The sequence below is a fragment of the Pholis gunnellus genome, assembly GCF_910591455.1.
Source record: "Pholis gunnellus genome assembly, chromosome: 7".
In the NCBI taxonomy this organism is placed as follows: Eukaryota; Metazoa; Chordata; class Actinopteri; order Perciformes; family Pholidae; genus Pholis; species Pholis gunnellus.
In genome coordinates this window covers 825,513-846,140 of record NC_136533.1, presented here as the reverse complement: position 1 = coordinate 846,140, position 20,628 = coordinate 825,513, and the positions used below count along the sequence as shown (strand labels likewise).

The 20,628-nt window shown below is 38.4% G+C and overlaps 1 protein-coding gene across 1 annotated transcript; it reads right to left on the bottom strand.

Moving 5' to 3' along the window:
* Positions 1-775: 775 nt before the first annotated feature.
* glsl (glutaminase like) lies at positions 776-20,140 on the bottom strand. Its single transcript, XM_079162426.1, has 21 exons — positions 20,036-20,140; positions 15,675-15,775; positions 14,665-14,714; positions 14,078-14,186; positions 13,552-13,726; positions 13,405-13,471; positions 11,914-12,026; positions 11,433-11,562; positions 10,907-10,974; positions 10,341-10,504; positions 9,696-9,754; positions 8,125-8,169; positions 7,577-7,635; positions 6,656-6,722; positions 6,464-6,514; positions 5,752-5,928; positions 5,080-5,211; positions 4,513-4,605; positions 4,371-4,432; positions 2,306-2,446; positions 776-2,073 (listed from the first exon to the last, which is right to left on the bottom strand). Exons 1-21 carry the CDS (start codon positions 20,080-20,082, stop codon positions 1,980-1,982), a joined length of 2,004 nt encoding a protein of 667 aa, XP_079018552.1. The 5' UTR covers positions 20,083-20,140; the 3' UTR covers positions 776-1,979.
* Between the last annotated feature and the right edge of the window lie 488 nt (positions 20,141-20,628).

Below are 20,628 nucleotides of genomic sequence, written 5' to 3'. Positions count from 1 at the left end.
AAAGAGATTAATGAATCAATAATTATTATACAATGATATCATTTGTATTACTCTGCAGAACGAGTACTTTTACTTATGAGTACTTCTTTCACCACTGATTTAGTTTCACATTATTTGATTTAACCATCCTTCAGTTCATTATAGCTTCTTCTTCTTCTGTGGTAAAGTGTCACTATGTTCTATGATTTCCTTATTGTACTTATTACTTTATGATAAATCTGACTCTGATCTTTTTGAGAAACATTTAACAGCATTTAAATCACCTCTCTGTCTCTGTTTGGGAACTCCCTATCTTCTTCTTCTTCTTCTTCTTCTTCTTCTTCTTCTTCTTCTTCTTCTTCCTCCACTTTGCACATTATGTAAAGCACTTTTATTGACATGTATTCTTTTAAAAAGTGCTCGATAATAAAGCTGCAACTGACTTTATCAATTAACCTTCTGATTATGTTCTTGATTCATCATTTAGTCTATGAAATGTCAAGAGGCAGCACTTCTTAAAATGTCTTATTTTGTCTAAAACCAAAAGACATTTCATTTAAATAACAAACTCTCCCTCTTGATCATTTCTAGTATTTATAAAATTAGTGTACCAATCTAATCTCTTAGAACTCTTTAAAACATGTATTATTATTATTATCTGAGTCACTCACTCATATGGAAACACGATGCAGGAAAAAATAAATATTTACTGAAGTATTGAAACAAATTAATTGAACCGCTTTACTGCCGAAATTATGCTTTTATTGTGAAGGTACATGCCCAACATCCGGTAGAGGTCTGATTCCAGCTTGACGCAGCGTCCGGCCTCTCAGAAGATGATTGGTTCAGAACCCTTCATCTCATAAATATTCATGAGGAAAACACACATAAACATGAGAAGAAGTTCCGCCATGAAAACAAAGTCAATAAAAAACTGTTTCATGTTTTTCTACTCTTGACTGCAAGTACATTTTAAATATAAAGCTAAAATCAACTAAATCCTCACATTAATGACAAACATCTGAAATATTTGATACTTTTTCTGAGTCTTGAAACAAATAGAAGTCAGTTTGAGTCGATGGAAGTAGAAACAAAAGAAGCAGAAGCTGATTCCAGAGCAGCTTCTGTCGCCAATAGAACAGAAACCGATGTGAACAGAATATGAATTACTCACTGAAGGAGCTTCAGTACACAAAGTACACAAACAAAGTACACAAACAAAGTACAAAGAATAAAATAAGTACAAAGAATAACATATAAAGTATAAAGTTAAACTCACTGAATTTTCAAACTCTTCAGTCTTTAAATTAACGACTTTCCTTCCAAAGAAAACTTGGTTTTAATTTAATTTAATTAATTCACAAAAGTTATCCAGTGGTGGAAAGTAACTAAGTACATTTACTCAAGTATTCCTGGTATTTATACAATACTGGAGTATTTCCAACACATTAATGCATCAATAATTATAATAATATAATATATATTATTCTGCATTATTAGTACTTTTACTTTTGGTACTTTAAGTATGATGATACTTTGGTACTTTTACTGAAGTAAAATTTTCAATGCAGACTTTTTATTAAGGACCAGACTTGTTTATACTTATAGATCATTTAATTCATCAGTAAAATGATTTATAAACACCTACTTTCATTGTACAATTAGTGATTAATTAATGAAATGCTTTATTACTATTTCTGTCCTCCATTGAGTATTTATACACTGTAGTATTGGTACTTTTACTGAAGTAACATATCTTCTTCCTCCTCTCGCAGGTTTATTGATTCATTTATCTTTAACCTTCTTTGTTTGCATCCGTGCAGGTTCTCTTCAGTCTAACAGGTTCTCTTCAGTCTAACAGGTTCTCTTCAGTCTAACAGGTTCTATTCAGTCTAACAGGTTCTCTTCAGTCTAACAGGTTCTATTCAGTCTAACAGGTTCTCTTCAGTCTAACAGGTTCTATTCAGTCTAACAGGTTCTATTCAGCTGGTCTCTTCAGTCTAACAGGGCCCAGGTGAGACGGGGTCCTGCAGCAGGAGGACTACAGCGTCCCTGTTGTGTCTCTGGGCCTCCTGCAGAGGAGAGCTCCCCCACCTGGTGGAGAGACGACACTACATCACACACCGACTCCTCCAATAAAGACATGAACACTGTTAACCTGTTGGACTCATTTTAGTCAAATAGTGTAAAAATAAAGAGTCAGAAGATCTTTACTGGCTTCAAGTTTCTGGTTTCTCGGCACCTGTCCCCGAGGTTCGGTGAGGTCTCACCTGTCCCCGAGGTTCGGTGAGGTCTCACCTGTCCCCGAGGTTCGGTGAGGTCTCACCTGTCCCGGAGGTTCGGGTTCGTTCTGGTGTTCTGCAGCAGGAAGCGGACGACCTCTGCGTGGCCTTCGGCGGCCGCTACGTGCAGAGCGGAGCGTCCGTCGTAGTCGACCACGTTCACATCCACTCCAGACAGGAAGTACCTGCAGACAACCACAGAAGAAGAAATGCTGTCTGAATACCACCATCTATTCATCATGTGTTATTGGTAATAGAGTATAATCAGTGTGTTATTGGTAATAGAGTATAATCAGTGTGTTATTGGTAATAGAGTATGATCAGTGTGTTATTGGTAATAGTATGATCAGTGTGTTATTGGTAATAGAGTATGATCAGTGTGTTATTGGTTATAGAGTATGATCAGTGCGTTATTGGTTATAGAGTATGATCAGTGCGTTATTGGTTATAGAGTATAATCAGTGCGTTATTGGTAATAGAGTATAATATAATCAGTGCGTTATTGGTAATAGAGTATGATCAGTGTGTTATTGGTAATAGAGTATGATCAGTGTGTTATTGGTAATAGAGTATAATCAGTGTGTTATTGGTAATAGAGTATGATCAGTGTGTTATTGGTAATAGAGTATGATCAGTGTGTTATTGGTTATAGAGTATGATCAGTGCGTTATTGGTTATAGAGTATGATCAGTGCGTTATTGGTTATAGAGTATAATCAGTGCGTTATTGGTAATAGAGTATAATATAATCAGTGCGTTATTGGTTATAGAGTATAATATAATCAGTGCGTTATTGGTAATAGAGTATGATCAGTGCGTTATTGGTTATAGAGTATAATCAGTGCGTTATTGGTAATAGAGTATAATATAATCAGTGCGTTATTGGTAATAGAGTATAATATAATCAGTGCGTTATTGGTAATAGAGTATGATCAGTGTGTTATTGGTTATAGAGTATGATCAGTGCGTTATTGGTTATAGAGTATAATCAGTGCGTTATTGGTAATAGAGTATAATATAATCAGTGCGTTATTGGTTATAGAGTATGATCAGTGCGTTATTGCTTATAGAGTATAATCAGTGCGTTATTGGTAATAGAGTATAATATAATCAGTGCGCTATTGGTAATAGAGTATGATCAGTGTGTTATTGGTTATAGAGTATGATCAGTGCGTTATTGGTTATAGAGTATAATCAGTGCGTTATTGGTAATAGAGTATAATATAATCAGTGTGTTATTGGTTATAGAGTATAATCAGTGTGTTATTGGTTATAGAGTATAATCAGTGCGTTATTGGTAATAGAGTATAATCAGTGCGTTATTGGTTATAGAGTATAATCAGTGTGTTATTGGTTATAGAGTATAATCAGTGCGTTATTGGTTATAGAGTATAATCAGTGCGTTATTGGTAATGGAGTATAATATAATCAGTGCGTTATTGGTAATAGAGTATAATATAATCAGTGCGTTATTGGTAATAGAGTATGATCAGTGCGTTATTGGTAATAGAGTATAATCAGTGCATTATTGGTTATAGAGTATAATCAGTGCGTTATTGGTAATAGAGTATAATCACTGCGTTATTGGTTATAGAGTATAATCAGTGCGTTATTGGTAATAGAGTATGATCAGTGCGTTATTGGTAATAGAGTATGATCAGTGCGTTATTGGTTATAGAGTATAATCAGTGCGTTATTGGTTATAGAGTATAATCAGTGCGTTATTGGTAATAGAGTATGATCAGTGCGTTATTGGTAATAGAGTATGATCAGTGCGTTATTGGTAATAGAGTATGATCAGTGCGTTATTGGTATGATCAGTGTGTTATTGGTAATAGAGTATGATCAGTGCGTTATTGGTAATAGAGTATGATCAGTGCGTTATTGGTAATAGAGTATAATCAGTGTGTTATTGGTAATAGTGTATGATCAGTGTGTTATTGGTAATAGAGTATGATCAGTGTGTTATTGGTAATAGAGTATAATCAGTGTGTTATTGGTAATAGAGTATAATCAGTGTGTTATTGGTAATAGAGTATAATCAGTGTGTTATTGGTAATAGAGTATAATCAGTGTAATCATCGAGTGTATCATTAAAACATGACGTCACCTCCTCAGAGCCTGGACGTCTCCTTTAAAAGCAGCCAGCAGGACGTTCATGATCTGGTAACCCTGCAGAGGAGAAGAAGTTATTATTGAATCAGAATATTGACCCTGAAGAGAGACGGTGATGATAAATGAAGTGAACTCACCTCAGACTCAGCTTTCCACTGTCTGTAGACCAGAACCTGTCTGAACGGAGTCCTGATGTCAAAACTGTGCAGCTGGAACGTGGAAATCAGTTCCTGCAAACACAAACACACACAAACACACGTGTAATAAATATGTAAATATCAATGATTTAAACATCCTGATCTTCATCACACTGTCTGATCAGTCTGTAGTCTACATGTACATACTGTACATACTGTACATACGTAGTATTTAAACATGAAAAACTACTTGAACGATTACGAAATGTTATGTTTAAATATGCAAATGAGGCATTATGTTATGATAACTTTTGGTAAATTTAGTAGAAATCTACAGAAGCAAACAGACAAAGTAGTAAAATAAATGTTTTCTTTCCACTAGTCTGAAAGAAGACTATAGTGTTTTATATTATATCTGTAATTAAATTTTAATTTGTTTTCCTTTGTCACAGATGTCTCCCCTTTTTAAGAGTCAACATGTTTTATGCCATAAAACGTGTGAATTAAATAAAGATCACAGTGATCATAATGATAAATAAAACCCTGTTATCACAGCTGGGGGGTCACCTGACAGAAGTGGACGGCCCTCCACGGGTTCCCACAGGCGTCCGTCTCTGGAGAGAACGCCACCAGACCCAGAACACCAGGAACCACCGACAGCAGGAGGCCGTGGCTGCCGGACGCCGCCGGCACCGACGTCTGCAACCAATCACAGCTCAGATATGAGATCACATGACTCTTCAGAATAAGAGCCTCTCACAACACAAAACACTGGATCTCTGTTTCAACAAACTCAGACTGAAAAAGAGAATAAATACATTCATCAAATATTAACCATATTAAAACAGTGGTGGAAGAAGTATTCTTTACTCTAGTAAAAGTATTTATACCACATAACAACTCCATCACTTCAGAATCTCTGTAATCTGTAATTATTGTTCATTTCTATTGCAGTTCTTCACGCTGGACCCTGACTGGCTGCAGACCAGTGATGATGTCATGACTCCTGACTGGCTGCAGACCAGTGATGATGTCATGACTCCTGACTGGCTGCAGACCAGTGATGATGTCATGACTCCTGACTGGCTGCAGACCAGTGATGATGTCATGACTCCTGACTGGCTGCAGACCAGTGATGATGTCATGACTCCTGACTGGCTGCAGACCAGTGATGATGTCATGACTCTCAGGTGTTACAGTGAGACTTCTAAAGGTGACTTTGAGGATCAGAGGCGGGACCTTGTAGAGGAAGGTGGAGGAGTAATCCTTCATCCCGGCCACCTGCATGACGGACAGCGTGCTCCGTGTGGCCGCCGGTGACAGCACCTGGTCACCTGACAGCGGGCAGAGGCCCCCATTGGCTAAGGAGGCGGCCATGACGGCTCCGGACTCACAGGTGATCTCTGTTGAGGAGCACTGAGACACACAGTCAGCTTTATTTAACCCGTCATGTTTATTTTAAAATGGTACACTTCATTTACATAACAGACCAAATATGAAATCTATTTATTATATTATTATTATTATTATTTTGTTATTAGCAGAACTTGGCCATTTGACAACCAGAAGAACTAAATATGTTTATTATTCCTCTGAACATCAGTTTCCTGTTAAATATATCAAGATTACTTTTCACTCTTTATTTGACGTCTTTCTCATCTTTAGTTTGAATTATTTCAATGAATCTGGCTGCTGTGAAGATTACATTTCCCCCTTGGTATCAATAAATATATATATACACATATATATTATATATATGTATATATATAATATATATACATATATATATATTATATATATGTATATATATTATATATATATACATATATATAATATATATATGTATATATATATTATATATAGTATATACATATATATATTATATATGTATATATATAATATATATACATATATATATAATATATATGTATATAGACTTAAAGTGTTTTACCTGCAGCATCAGATCCAACGCAGCGTTGACGTCCACTTTATCTGGGAAACACTGGAGGACAGAAGGAGGACACAAGGAGGAGGACAGAAGGAGGACAGAAGGAGGAGGACAGGAGGAGGACAGGAGGAGGAGGAGTTAGAGACGAGATGAAGGACCGATTGAGTCTACAGATGTCTTGAAACAGGACGTTACCTTTTTCTCCTGCAGGTAGAAGGACAGAGCGTGAAGTCTGACGCTGGACGTTCTGCTGCTCTGATAACTGAACAACAACACAGACGAGTCAATCAGTGAAAACTTTATTAAGGACTCAAGTAGGGCTGCAACTAACGCTTATTTTAATAATCGATTAATCTGTCGATTATTTGTTCGATTAATCGATGAATCGGATAAAAAAAACTAAGAAGCATTCATCTCCAACCCTTTAATCACAATCAGAGCCTCAGTGCACATTCACAGAGCAACACATCTTCACAAAGTGCACAAACAGGTTGAACATCCCTGAGCTGTTAAAGTCATGATTTAAAACAATAAGTGGACTAATATCAGGAGTGGGGTTCAGCGGGTTTACCCACGCCTCTCAGTGAAGGGCAGACACGCGCTGATCCATCAGTGTGGCTCTAAGAGCATCACAGACCTGTTGTTGCTGATCTCGTGAGGCTGAACACCACTCGTCCCTCTAAGCGTGCATCACACCAAATGCACGCCGCGTTCATCGCGTTTGGTGTGAACACACACTGTCCGCCATTAACCGTGGAAAAAACCACCTCTAGTTCTGCTCAGTACGTGTTGTGGAAGTCCCAGATATCACGGACAGTTCAACGGCTTTCAGGCCGGGCATGTTATACTCAGACTTGTATTTCTATTTTCGTGTATTACACACTGTTCATATTGTTTATACTGTCGGTAATCAGCTTATTCATGTTTTATTCACTGTCTAAGATATTCATTATTTAATAAATCTGTCTCGTTGGTTCCTACTGAAGACGTTAATCTATAGAAACACAGTTTTATCAGTGACTCGTGTAGTTTTGATCAAACAAACAGAAGGCAATAGAGACTTTGTTTGGGACTATTTGCAGTGGCGGATGAATAGTTTTATAGAAGTATTAGTACCTGGTGCAGTTTAAGTTGACGTGCTCCTTGTTGCAGAGCCTTCGGATGACGTTCAGCACCTACAAACAAAGATGTGGTACAGTACAAAGTACACTATGTACCTCTGAGATGTAGTACAGTATAAAGTACAACATGTACCTCTGAGATGTAGTACAGTACAAAGTACACTATGTACCTCTGAGATGTAGTACAGTATAAAGTACAACATGTACCTCTGAGATGTAGTACAGTACAAAGTACAATATGTACCTCTGAGATGTAGTACAGTACAAAGTACAATATGTACCTCTGAGATGTAGTACAGTACAAAGTACAACATGTACCTCTGAGATGTAGTACAGTACAAAGTACAATATGTACCTCTGAGATGTAGTGAGAGAGAGGTACAAAGTAGCAGAACATGGAAATACTCAAGTAAAGTACAAATACTTTGAATTTGTACTTTGTAACTATATGGTTTTGTGTGTAAGGAGAATAAAGTTGTATCTAATCTTAAATTGAGTACTTTACTTCTCACCAGTACTTTCTTCAGTGTCTTTGTCACTTACTGAGTCGTACTTCTCCTCTTCCTCAGCACACAGTCGACCCGCCAGCTGGAGACAAAAAATAAACAATACACAGCATCACAGGAAGTGACATCACCGGTGGATGGATGACGGAGGATGGATGATAAATGATAAATGATGGAGGATGGATGTTGGATGATGGATGATAAATGATAAATGATAAATGATGATGGATGATGGATGATGGATGTTGGATGATGGATGATGGATGATGGATGATGGATGTTGGATGATGGATGATAAATGATAAATGATGGCGGATGGATGTTGGATGATGGATGATAAATGATAAATGATAAATGATGGAGGATGGATGTTGGATGATGGATGATAAATGATAAATGATAAATGATGATGGATGATGGATGATGGATGTTGGATGATGGATGATGGATGATGGATGATGGATGATGGATGTTGGATGATGGATGATAAATGATAAATGATGGCGGATGGATGTTGGATGATGGATGATAAATGATAAATGATAAATGATGGATGATGGATGATGGATGATGGATGATGGATGATGGATGATGGATGATAAATGATGAATGATGGATGATGGATGATGGATGATGGATGATGGATGATGGATGATGGATGTTGGATGATGGATGATGGAGGATGGATGATAAATGATAAATGATGGATGATGGATGTTGGATGATGGATGATGGAGGATGGATGATAAATGATAAATGATGGAGGATGGATGATAAATGATGGATGATGGATGTTGGATGATGGATGATGGATGATGGATGATGGATGATAAATGATAAATGATGGATGATGGATGATGGATGATGGATGATGGATGATGAATGATGGATGATGGATGATGGATGATGGATGATGGATGATGGATGATAAATGATAAATGATGGATGATGGATGATGGATGATGGATGATGGATGATGGATGATGGATGATGGATGATAAATGATGGATGATGGATGATGGATGATGGATGATGGATGATGAATGATGGATGATGGATGATGGATGATGGATGATAAATGATAAATGATGGATGATGGATGATGGATGATGGATGATGGATGATGGATGATGGATGATGGATGATGGATGATGGATGTTGGATGATGGATGATGGAGGATGGATGATAAATGATAAATGATGGAGGATGGATGATAAATGATGGATGATGGATGTTGGATGATGGATGATGGATGATGGATGATGGATGATAAATGATAAATGATGGATGATGGATGATGGATGATGGATGATGGATGATGGATGATAAATGATAAATGATGGATGATGGATGATGGAGGATGGATGATAAATGATAAATGATGGAGGATGGATGATAAATGATGGATGATGGATGTTGGATGATGGATGATGGATGATGGATGATGGATGATGGATGATAAATGATAAATGATGGATGATGGATGATGGATGATGGATGATGGATGATGGATGATGGATGATAAATGATGAATGATGATGGATGATGGATGATAAATGATGATGCATGATGGATGATGGAGGATGGATGATGGATGAGTGACTCACCTGCAGTAAAGATGTAGTAACGATGGCTCCCGTCTCAGTGAGCGGGCTGTGAGGGATTCCTGCAAACAGACATGAGGTCAGGGAGGAAACTCCACTTTCTGCCTGTCACGTTATTATCTCTGAGAAAAAGCAACAAAACAATCTCAAAACGAGGTCCATTTAGTAGCTGCTGGAGCTTTCTTTTTGATCTCATCACCTTCCTCAGATGTTGAGTTGTCATGGAGATCCTCCATGTTTGTTTCAGCTAGATTCTAAGGTCGAAAATTAACTTTGAAGCTGAAACCAGACAGTGTTTCTGGGTACCATCATCAAATTAAAATTAAAATTAGGCAAAAATATAAATATTTATATTTGTATTATTTATTTATTTTTCCAATTTCCATACATATGCAGTGTACATATATATATATATATATATATATATATATATATATATATATATATATATATATATATGTATATATATATATATATGTGTCTTTGTAAGGATGCCTATGCTGTTTAATGTGACCACATGTGTATGGTTTTTGTATGGTTCTCTTCTGTTTTGTTGGTTAAAAATCAAAAATGTAAAGCGGGAAAAATAAAAAAGATAAAAATGTGATTTTAGAAGCGTAAGAAGAAACCAGACGACTGGTCCTGGACCTGTTTTGGTGAGCGTGAATGGAGAGTCGTGTCTGGAGTAATTCTCCACACCAACGTATCTGTGGACGAGGTCAGAGCCCAGCAGCTCCACCGCCACACCGTAGACCAGCGGCCATGACACCTCACCCAGAACCAGAGGGCCGGCCCAGTCCCCCAGAGACAGCCTGAGGAGACAGACAGACAGACAGGCAGACAGACAGACAGACAGGCAGACAGACAGACAGACAGACAGACAGACAGACAGACAGACAGGCAGACAGGTAAAGACAGACAGACAGGCAGAGAGACAGACAGACAGACAGACAGAGAGACAGACAGACAGACAGACAGGCAGACAGACAGACAGACAGGCAAAGACAGGCTGTGTTTTTAGTCCCATTTACTGAATATTCATTTCTCTCACATTGTTGACAACAAAGGCTTTTATTGTGAAGGAGCTACTGGAAGTGATGACTCATTACAAAATAAAAGTTGGTCTAAACTGAGATGCGAGTGACAAGGTACAAGTTCAACTGATCTACAGCCAGCGGTGGAGGAAGTATTCAGATACTTTACTGCGGACGTACCTCTGTCCATCCACAGTGCAGATCGAGATGCCCCACTTAGTGCCGTCCTTGCTCTCCTTCTCTTTCTCCTGAATACACAAACACAAAGCAGTAAAAAAGTACTTTGAGTCCAGGTTTGATTCCGCGGCTGCACCACAAATATGCTCAAGATGCTTCATGTCCTGAAGAATAATCAAAACATTTATTCACTCCAGAACTAAAGACTTTACTTGGTTTTCTTTCAGATCTTTTATTTTAAGTTACTACGAGGAATTTTAACTTTGTGTTGGTTCTGTCGCCCCCTGTGGACTAAGGTGGTTGTGTTCCCAAGAACCAGACTCCCTTTAGAAAACCTCTCATGCTACTGCAGCAGGTCTGCCAGTCTGCTCCTCTCAGTCCTGGTCCTGGTTCTCCCGTGCCTCCCTTCCCTCCAGCGGGTCCAGCACTACGTCCTGGGTCTCCAGCAGCGCGGTGTCTCATAGGATGTTAAAAGGCCGGGTGGGAAGAAGTCACCTGCTGACCTCCAGGTGTCAAGACCAGAACTCACCTGGACCGCCGACAGCTGACGACACCTCGAAAACAACTTCTGAGTTTCTTCAGTGAAGGTGGAGAAATCTGGGATGACGAATCGTCCCTGCAGGGCTTTCAGGATCAGAGAGACAAATCCTGTGATGCACCTACAGCAGGGAAACCAGAACCAGAATCTAAACCCGGTACTACAAACAGGTTTACACCACCAACCAGAACCAGAACCAGATCACGACCTACAACAACATCCTGAACGTGAACTAAAAGCATCCTGTGATCACAACAAATGACATCAGATGCAGAGATATGAGCAGACGGACGGATTGTCAAACTGAATCTGGAGGTAAAGCAGCATATCGTCTGCAAAATATGGGATGTAGATTTCTGAGTGGTTTAGCTCAAATATTGAATATTGGGTTAATGGTTTGGACCCAGAGTGAGTCCCCGAGTAACACTAAAGGACAGTAGTGCAGAGGGTCCGGGTCTTGGGGAGGACTCACCTGTGGAAGGTGCTTCTGTCCACGGATCCCTCGGCGTCCTGAAGCTTCCTCAGGTGGAAGAAACACTCTCTGAGTCGAGGGTCGGACCGGTGCAGCCCGGAGCTCCAGAGGCCCTGACGGAACAAAGACAGACAACCTCAATAATCATAACCCCCCCCCCCCCCCCAACAACAACAACAACAACAACAACAACAACAACGTAGAAACGCTTCAAATAAATGTTTGCATGTAATTAACTCATCTCTTATAATTCTTTTTCACACACTATTAATAAAAAAAACATTGTTGTTAAATAAAATAATTGCCTTCTTTGCAGCAAAAGAAACAAAATATACTTATTTATAGTGTTTTATCAATAATAACAATATTAAATCCATCAGCATTAAAGAGTAGCAATATTTACATTTATTTTTTTTAAACTTTTTCACTAAATTATTACTATGTTTCACAATATTGTTTATTTTCTAACGTTTTATTGAAGTTCTATGAAGCTCTCACTAAGTGAAACTTTCCAACTATTATTTTGATAAATCAAATTGAATTATTCCAGATGTCTTGTGCATCATGTTATACAAATTATCCCAAAATGTTTCTTATAATTAATAGTTTATATTTATGACCGTTTACAGTTTACATCCCCTAAATATTTAGAACATGAACACATGAGCGCAGCAGAGGACTTTTATTTTGACAATCCACTGAAGATGTAGTTGTACTGAAACCCGCACACTCTCCAGATACCCACGATGTCATCATGAGCTCATGTTTCATGTTTTCTGTCCAGAGAACAGAGTAGTACTTTATGTACTTCATAGTATTAGAATGATGTATGGAAGCCCATTTCTGCCAGCAAAATAAAATAAAAAATCCACCCGCAAAAAATGATATATATATATCCACCCAGAAAAAAAAATGTTTGCATGTCGTATTTGTTCCGGAAAAAAGTAAAAAAAAAAAAAAAATGATTATGATGTTTTTCTTTTTCTGCCGGAAAAAATACGACATGCAAAAAAAAAATATATATTTTTTTTCTTTTTCTGGGTGGATATATATATATATATATATAATTTTTTTTGGGTGGATTTTATTTTATTTTATTTTTTAATAAGGTAACTATTACTGGTGACTTTTGTAAATGTTAGATGTTATATATCATAAGTATTAATATGTAGAATTGCATGTTATTTTCATGGAAAGACTGGCGAGAGGATGAAGGGACCTGTGAGGAGATGCGCACTTCTAATCTCTATTGATAGCAAAAAAAAAAAACATCATAATCTTTTTTTTGTTTTCTTTTTTTTGTTTTTTTACTTTTTTCCGGCTACAAAAAAAAACATGATCTTTTTTTTTTTTTCTGGGTGGATATATATATTATTTATTTTTTGGGTAGATATTTTATTTTTTTATTTTTTTTGGGTGGATTTTTTATTTTATTTTGCTGGCGGTAATGGGCTTCCATAATGATGTGCGTCTGTAAATGAGTAAAAGTACCTCAAAGAACTGGTTGATGTTGATTCTTCCGTCGGAGGCGAAGCTGTCAAACAGAACATCAGCAGCCCTGAAAGCAGAGGAGCTCCGTGAGGGGGGTCGGGGGTTAAAGCTGACCTCAGAGGCCTGAAGGGACCTGAAGAGACTTACGCTCGGCGTTTGGATGGACTCTGCTGGGGGGGGAACCGGGGCGAGCCTCGGTCCTCGGGCTGGACCACCGCCTGGGGGAGGGGGGGCTTCAGGCAGCCGTTACTGGGCGACACCGGGACCACCGGGACCACCGGGACCACCGGGACCACCGGGACCACCGGGACCACCGGGACCGCTGCACAGAAAAGCATCATGTCTCTGGTGTTAAAGGTTTAAAGGTGCTTCTGTTTACTGTGTGAGCCGTCAGTCAGTCATGTTAGTGGAGTTTACTCAACTATTTTACCCTCAAGGAAAAGTTTTCAACATGAATCTATAACTAATAATAAAAACAGAGAAATTAAACAATGCCTTCCTCTAACCTTCCACCAAACCAAACTCATACAAAACCTGAAGAAACAAAAGAGTCAAAAATGAAACAAAATAAATCAAATGAAATAGAGACGAGCAATAAGAAGGATGTTCTGCTGCAACATTCAACATTAAACGCTGTGACGTCAGGAAACAGATTTGTTTTTGAACGTTGTACCTGCAGGTCCAGGACTGACGAGGCTGACGGGCTTCTGGACCTGGTTCTGGACCTGGTTCTGGACCTGGTTCTGGATCAGGCTCCTGGGAGCTGGACGAGGTGCTGCTTCCTTTAAACCAACGTAAAACCAACAAATGAAGTTTAGAAGATCTCCGCAAACCTTAAGAGTATTTAGATTCTTTACTGCAGTAAAAGTACTAATACCATGCAGTAAAAATACTTTGTGACAGTAAAAGTACTAATTCAACACTGTATAAATACTCTGTTACAGTAAACATACTAATACAGTTAAAGTATGAAACCCACACAGTAAAAATACTTTAAATCAAAAATATCGATAAGTGAAGATAAATATCGTACAAGTACCTCAAATGTGATTCTATTTGAATGTTGTAAATTAATTAATTCATTGACCGCCAATCACCAGAAATCACAGTTCTACCGATTTCTACCCATTCAAATTTCCCGCCAAGTATTTCCTGGATCTGAATTCTACGTGAGTCACGTGACGATGAAGCATTTTGAACTTCCATCGACACGACCCTCTCTTTAAAGGGCTCTGGTGTGACGGGTTGAAGCAGGTCTACCTGGTTCTCAGGGTTCCTCTGCTGGTTCCCGTCTGTCATCACTCCGTCGTCTGCCGGAGAGGAGGAGGAGAAGGAGGAGAAGGAGGAGAAGAAGAAGCTCTAATAAACACGATGATCAGCAGCTGTGGTGTCTCCTCATGAGAAGCTTTAATCTCTAATGATGAATTAAACACTTTTACAAAGAGACAGATGATATTAAATAAAATCTCTTTAACACTTTATATCAATAAACACAGGAACCTGCAATTCAACTCCACAGAGACTTTAAAGATGTCATAATTAGCCCCTCCCACCACAACATCTAACTTCCTGTGAGGACGTAAGTTTATTTTGAAAGGACACAATGCAACACAGATCAAGCGTCTGTATTTGACGAGTTTTTAGCGAGAATGTGTTGGTTAGTATGGAAAGCAGAACGTGTCATTAAACTCAGTTTTCACACGCTCTTCTCTTCTCGGGGACTTTAAAAATGAAGCTTTTTACGCGGTTTAAACAGCGTCTTTGCTCATGCTAATGAGCCCCGCCTTCTGTTTTGCACAGCCAGGAAGCCTGAAGTTTCTGTAACCAATCGGTCAAAGTGAAGCCAGATCAAAGCAGCGCAAGTGCTGCAAGTTTCTGCCATTGTTGGGATGTAGGGCGGCGTAAAAACAGCACTTTTGGGGTTAAAACGATGCAAAAGCAACATTCTTAAAACATATCATGTGAACATGTAATGGCTCTTTCAGCTTTCCATAGATTGTTTAGATTGTTGCCTCATGAAATAATAAATCTATAGAAGTAGCTGAGCAACAACGGTCTGTGGCGTCCAGGTCACTTCCTCAGAATCTCTGCAGGACGAGAAGTAGAAACATGGAGCAGATTCCTGCAGCTCTGTGGGGACGACTGCATTTAGACACCAGCAGACCACTAATCACAGGGTGTTACACACACACACACACACACACACACACACACACACACACACACACACACACACACACACACACTCACAGACACACACGCACACACACCGTCCATGTCTGGGTCTTTATTGGGCTCCAGCAGCTTGTTTCCGTCCAGGCCTCCGTACCGTTTCCTCCATTTCCGTCTGAGAGACGGAGTTCTCTGGAAACTGTAAACGCGACGAGAACAAGTTAAAGAATGAAATCTAGAAACTTAAAAACACAAAACCATGATGTGTTTGTCACGAGAGCGATCTTTTAATACACAACTAGTCCACGTTTAATCCAGCATGCTAACATGCTAACATGCTAACGATGTTTAGATGTTTAGTTTGAACAAAAACGTTTAAACAATTTAACAAATTGTAAAGTTTTACCCTAAATTAAAAGCCCAGTACTCTGAGTACTTCTTCTACTAGTTCTACAGCTAGTACTTCTGCTACCGGTACTGCAACTACAACTAGTACTTGTGCTGTTCGTGGTACTTGTTGCTGGTGATATGTGTGTTAACAGCAGGATTCAGTTATAACACAGTTATAATGATTCTGATCATAGATATTCAGCGTGTTCACAACTTTATCTTCATGTGTGTCAGAGATGAATTTAAATATACATCTTAACCTGCAACCTCTCTACGTCATGTTTTATGTTTGTTAAAGTCTCAGTAGTGATAAATAAATGATGTGATTATTATACATATTACAAACTAAACACTTTAAAACTCAAAGAATAAATGATTCATTTAAATGAGTCATTTATTCTAGCTTTTGTTGGTGTGTTGGTCAGAAACTACGCAGCTCTGGTTACTGTAGTGTGTGTGTGTTTGTAATGTGTGTGTGTGTGTTTGTAATGTGTGTGTGTTTGTAATGTGTGTGTGTTTGTAGTGTGTGTGTGTTTGTAATGTGTGTGTGTTTGTAATGTGTGTGTGTTTGTAATGTGTGTGTGTGTTTGTAATGTGTGTGTGTTTGTAGTGTGTGTGTGTTTGTAATGTGTGTGTGTTTGTAATGTGTGTGTGTTTGTAATGTGTGTGTGTTTGTAATGTGTGTGTGTGTTTGTAATGTGTGTGTGTGTTTGTAATGTGTGTGTGTTTGTAATGTGTGTGTGTGTTTGTAATGTGTGTGTGTGTAATGTGTGTTTGTAATGTGTGTGTGTGTGTGTGTGTTTGTAATGTGTGTGTGTGTTTGTAATGTGTGTGTGTTTGTAATGTGTGTGTGTTTGTAATGTGTGTGTGTGTTTGTAATGTGTGTGTGTTTGTAGTGTGTGTGTGTTTGTAATGTGTGTGTGTTTGTAATGTGTGTGTGTGTTTGTAGTGTGTGTGTGTTTGTAATGTGTGTGTGTTTGTAATGTGTGTGTGTTTGTAATGTGTGTGTGTGTTTGTAGTGTGTGTGTGTTTGTAATGTGTGTGTGTTTGTAATGTGTGTGTGTTTGTAATGTGTGTGTGTGTTTGTAATGTGTGTGTGTGTTTGTAATGTGTGTGTGTTTGTAATGTGTGTGTGTTTGTAATGTGTGTGTGTGTTTGTAGTGTGTGTGTGTTTGTAGTGTGTGTGTGTTTGTAATGTGTGTGTGTTTGTAATGTGTGTGTGTTTGTAATGTGTGTGTGTGTTTGTAATGTGTGTGTGTTTGTAGTGTGTGTGTGTTTGTAATGTGTGTGTGTTTGTAATGTGTGTGTGTGTTTGTAATGTGTGTGTGTTTGTAATGTGTGTGTGTTTGTAATGTGTGTGTGTTTGTAATGTGTGTGTGTGTTTGTAGTGTGTGTGTGTTTGTAATGTGTGTGTGTTTGTAGTGTGTGTGTGTTTGTAATGTGTGTGTGTGTTTGTAATGTGTGTGTGTTTGTAGTGTGTGTGTGTTTGTAATGTGTGTGTGTTTGTAATGTGTGTGTGTTTGTAGTGTGTGTGTGTTTGTAATGTGTGTGTGTGTTTGTAATGTGTGTGTGTTTGTAGTGTGTGTGTGTTTGTAATGTGTGTGTGTGTTTGTAATGTGTGTGTGTGTTTGTAATGTGTGTGTGTTTGTAATGTGTGTGTGTGTTTGTAATGTGTGTGTGTGTAATGTGTGTTTGTAATGTGTGTGTGTTTGTAATGTGTGTGTGTTTGTAATGTGTGTGTGTTTGTAGTGTGTGTGTGTGTAATGTGTGTGTGTGTTTGTAATGTGTGTGTGTGTTTGTAGTGTGTGTGTGTGTAATGTGTGTTTGTAATGTGTGTGTGTTTGTAATGTGTGTGTGTGTGTAATGTGTGTGTGTAATGTGTGTGTGTAATGTGTGTGTGTAATGTGTGTTTGTAATGTGTGTGTGTTTGTAATGTGTGTGTGTTTGTAATGTGTGTGTGTGTGTAATGTGTGTTTGTAATGTGTGTGTGTAATGTGTGTGTGTTTGTAATGTGTGTGTGTGTGTAATGTGTGTTTGTAATGTGTGTTTGTAATGTGTGTGTGTGTGTAATGTGTGTTTGTAATGTGTGTTTGTAGTGTGTGTGTGTTTGTAGTGTGTGTGTGTTTGTAATGTGTGTTTGTAATGTGTGTTTGTAGTGTGTGTGTGTTTGTAGTGTGTGTGTGTTTGTAATGTGTGTTTGTAATGTGTGTTTGTAGTGTGTGTGTGTTTGTAGTGTGTGTGTGTTTGTAGTGTGTGTGTGTTTGTAATGTGTGTTTGTAATGTGTGTTTGTAATGTGTGTGTGTTTGTAATGTGTGTGTGTAATGTGTGTGTGTTTGTAATGTGTGTGTGTGTTTGTAATGTGTGTGTGTTTGTAGTGTGTGTGTGTTTGTAATGTGTGTGTGTGTTTGTAATGTGTGTGTGTGTTTGTAATGTGTGTGTGTTTGTAATGTGTGTGTGTGTTTGTAATGTGTGTGTGTGTAATGTGTGTTTGTAATGTGTGTGTGTTTGTAATGTGTGTGTGTTTGTAATGTGTGTGTGTTTGTAGTGTGTGTGTGTGTAATGTGTGTGTGTGTTTGTAGTGTGTGTGTGTGTAATGTGTGTTTGTAATGTGTGTGTGTTTGTAATGTGTGTGTGTGTGTAATGTGTGTGTGTAATGTGTGTGTGTAATGTGTGTGTGTAATGTGTGTTTGTAATGTGTGTGTGTTTGTAATGTGTGTGTGTTTGTAATGTGTGTGTGTGTGTAATGTGTGTTTGTAATGTGTGTGTGTAATGTGTGTGTGTTTGTAATGTGTGTGTGTGTGTAATGTGTGTTTGTAATGTGTGTTTGTAATGTGTGTGTGTGTGTAATGTGTGTTTGTAATGTGTGTTTGTAGTGTGTGTGTGTTTGTAGTGTGTGTGTGTTTGTAATGTGTGTTTGTAATGTGTGTTTGTAGTGTGTGTGTGTTTGTAGTGTGTGTGTGTTTGTAATGTGTGTTTGTAATGTGTGTTTGTAGTGTGTGTGTGTTTGTAGTGTGTGTGTGTTTGTAGTGTGTGTGTGTTTGTAATGTGTGTTTGTAATGTGTGTTTGTAATGTGTGTGTGTTTGTAATGTGTGTGTGTAATGTGTGTGTGTTTGTAATGTGTGTGTGTGTTTGTAATGTGTGTGTGTGTTTGTAGTGTGTGTTTGTAATGTGTGTTTGTAATGTGTGTTTGTAGTGTGTGTGTGTTTGTAATGTGTGTGTGTGTGTAATGTGTGTGTGTAATGTGTGTGTGTAATGTGTGTGTGTAATGTGTGTTTGTAATGTGTGTGTGTTTGTAATGTGTGTGTGTTTGTAGTGTGTGTGTGTTTGTAATGTGTGTTTGTAATGTGTGTTTGTAGTGTGTGTGTGTTTGTAGTGTGTGTGTGTTTGTAATGTGTGTTTGTAATGTGTGTTTGTAGTGTGTGTGTGTTTGTAGTGTGTGTGTGTTTGTAGTGTGTGTGTGTTTGTAATGTGTGTTTGTAATGTGTGTTTGTAATGTGTGTGTGTTTGTAATGTGTGTGTGTAATGTGTGTGTGTTTGTAATGTGTGTGTGTGTTTGTAATGTGTGTGTGTGTTTGTAGTGTGTGTTTGTAATGTGTGTTTGTAATGTGTGTTTGTAGTGTGTGTGTGTTTGTAATGTGTGTGTGTGTTTGTAATGTGTGTGTGTGTTTGTAGTGTGTGTGTGTTTGTTCTAGATGTACGTTGGTACATAGAGGTGATGAGACGCTCTACATGGAAGACTTGCTAGTTGCTATTCTTAGTGATGGAGATGAAAACCTGCAGAAAGCTCCTGTACATGAACCAGGCAGCTGGACCGGGACCAGCACGCTCCAGGTCCAGGTGAGTCTGTAACCCAGCAGCTGTTCTGGTTTCATGTGGTCTGAGCGCTCTGCCACGTCTCAGCCTGTCTGCCCCTCGACGACACGGCAGGAATGTGAAGCTGGACTGTTTCCAGCTTTAAGGAAGCTTCACTACATGAAGGGAAAAGTCTGAGCGACGTTCAGGAACAACCAACAAACAAACAAACAAACAAACTCCAGAATAAAAGCAGCTCAGTAGATGTTCCTCACCACAGGTAGGAGCCGTCCTCGGCCTCCGGGCTCTGGCTGCTCTCCATTCAGGCTCTCAGGTGCTGCTGCGGCACTTCTTCTCTGTGTTCGTGTGTTCGTGCTCCCTCAGCGAGTGTCTGCAGGCTACGAACGCTCTGTAATGACTGGGATGGTTTTGGAGAGGAGGGGAAACCACGCAGACACTCCCAGCTGCCACACGCACTGAAACTACAGCGAAGAAAAATAAAGAGTGAGATCCAAAACATGAAACTATAAAACATCATTATTGATGATTGTATTAAGATGAAATAAAGGTCCATGTCAGCAGAATGAGACTGATCAGTGATTTATAACATGTTTTAAGGTTCAACATGACGCTGGTTAGAATAAGAAGGCTGAGAATTAAATCTTATTTACCTCGATGGAAATAAAAATCTTAGATGACATTTTCCAAGTTTTGTGAAGTTGCATTTTTGTTTTACGTTGATAAGGGACTATTAGGACATAGTGCTGCATTGTATTATTTCATTTGTGTTAAATTAGATATTATTTTATTATTTTCTATTAAATTTGACAAAAGCTCAGTCTACCACCAATTTATATTTGTTAATATT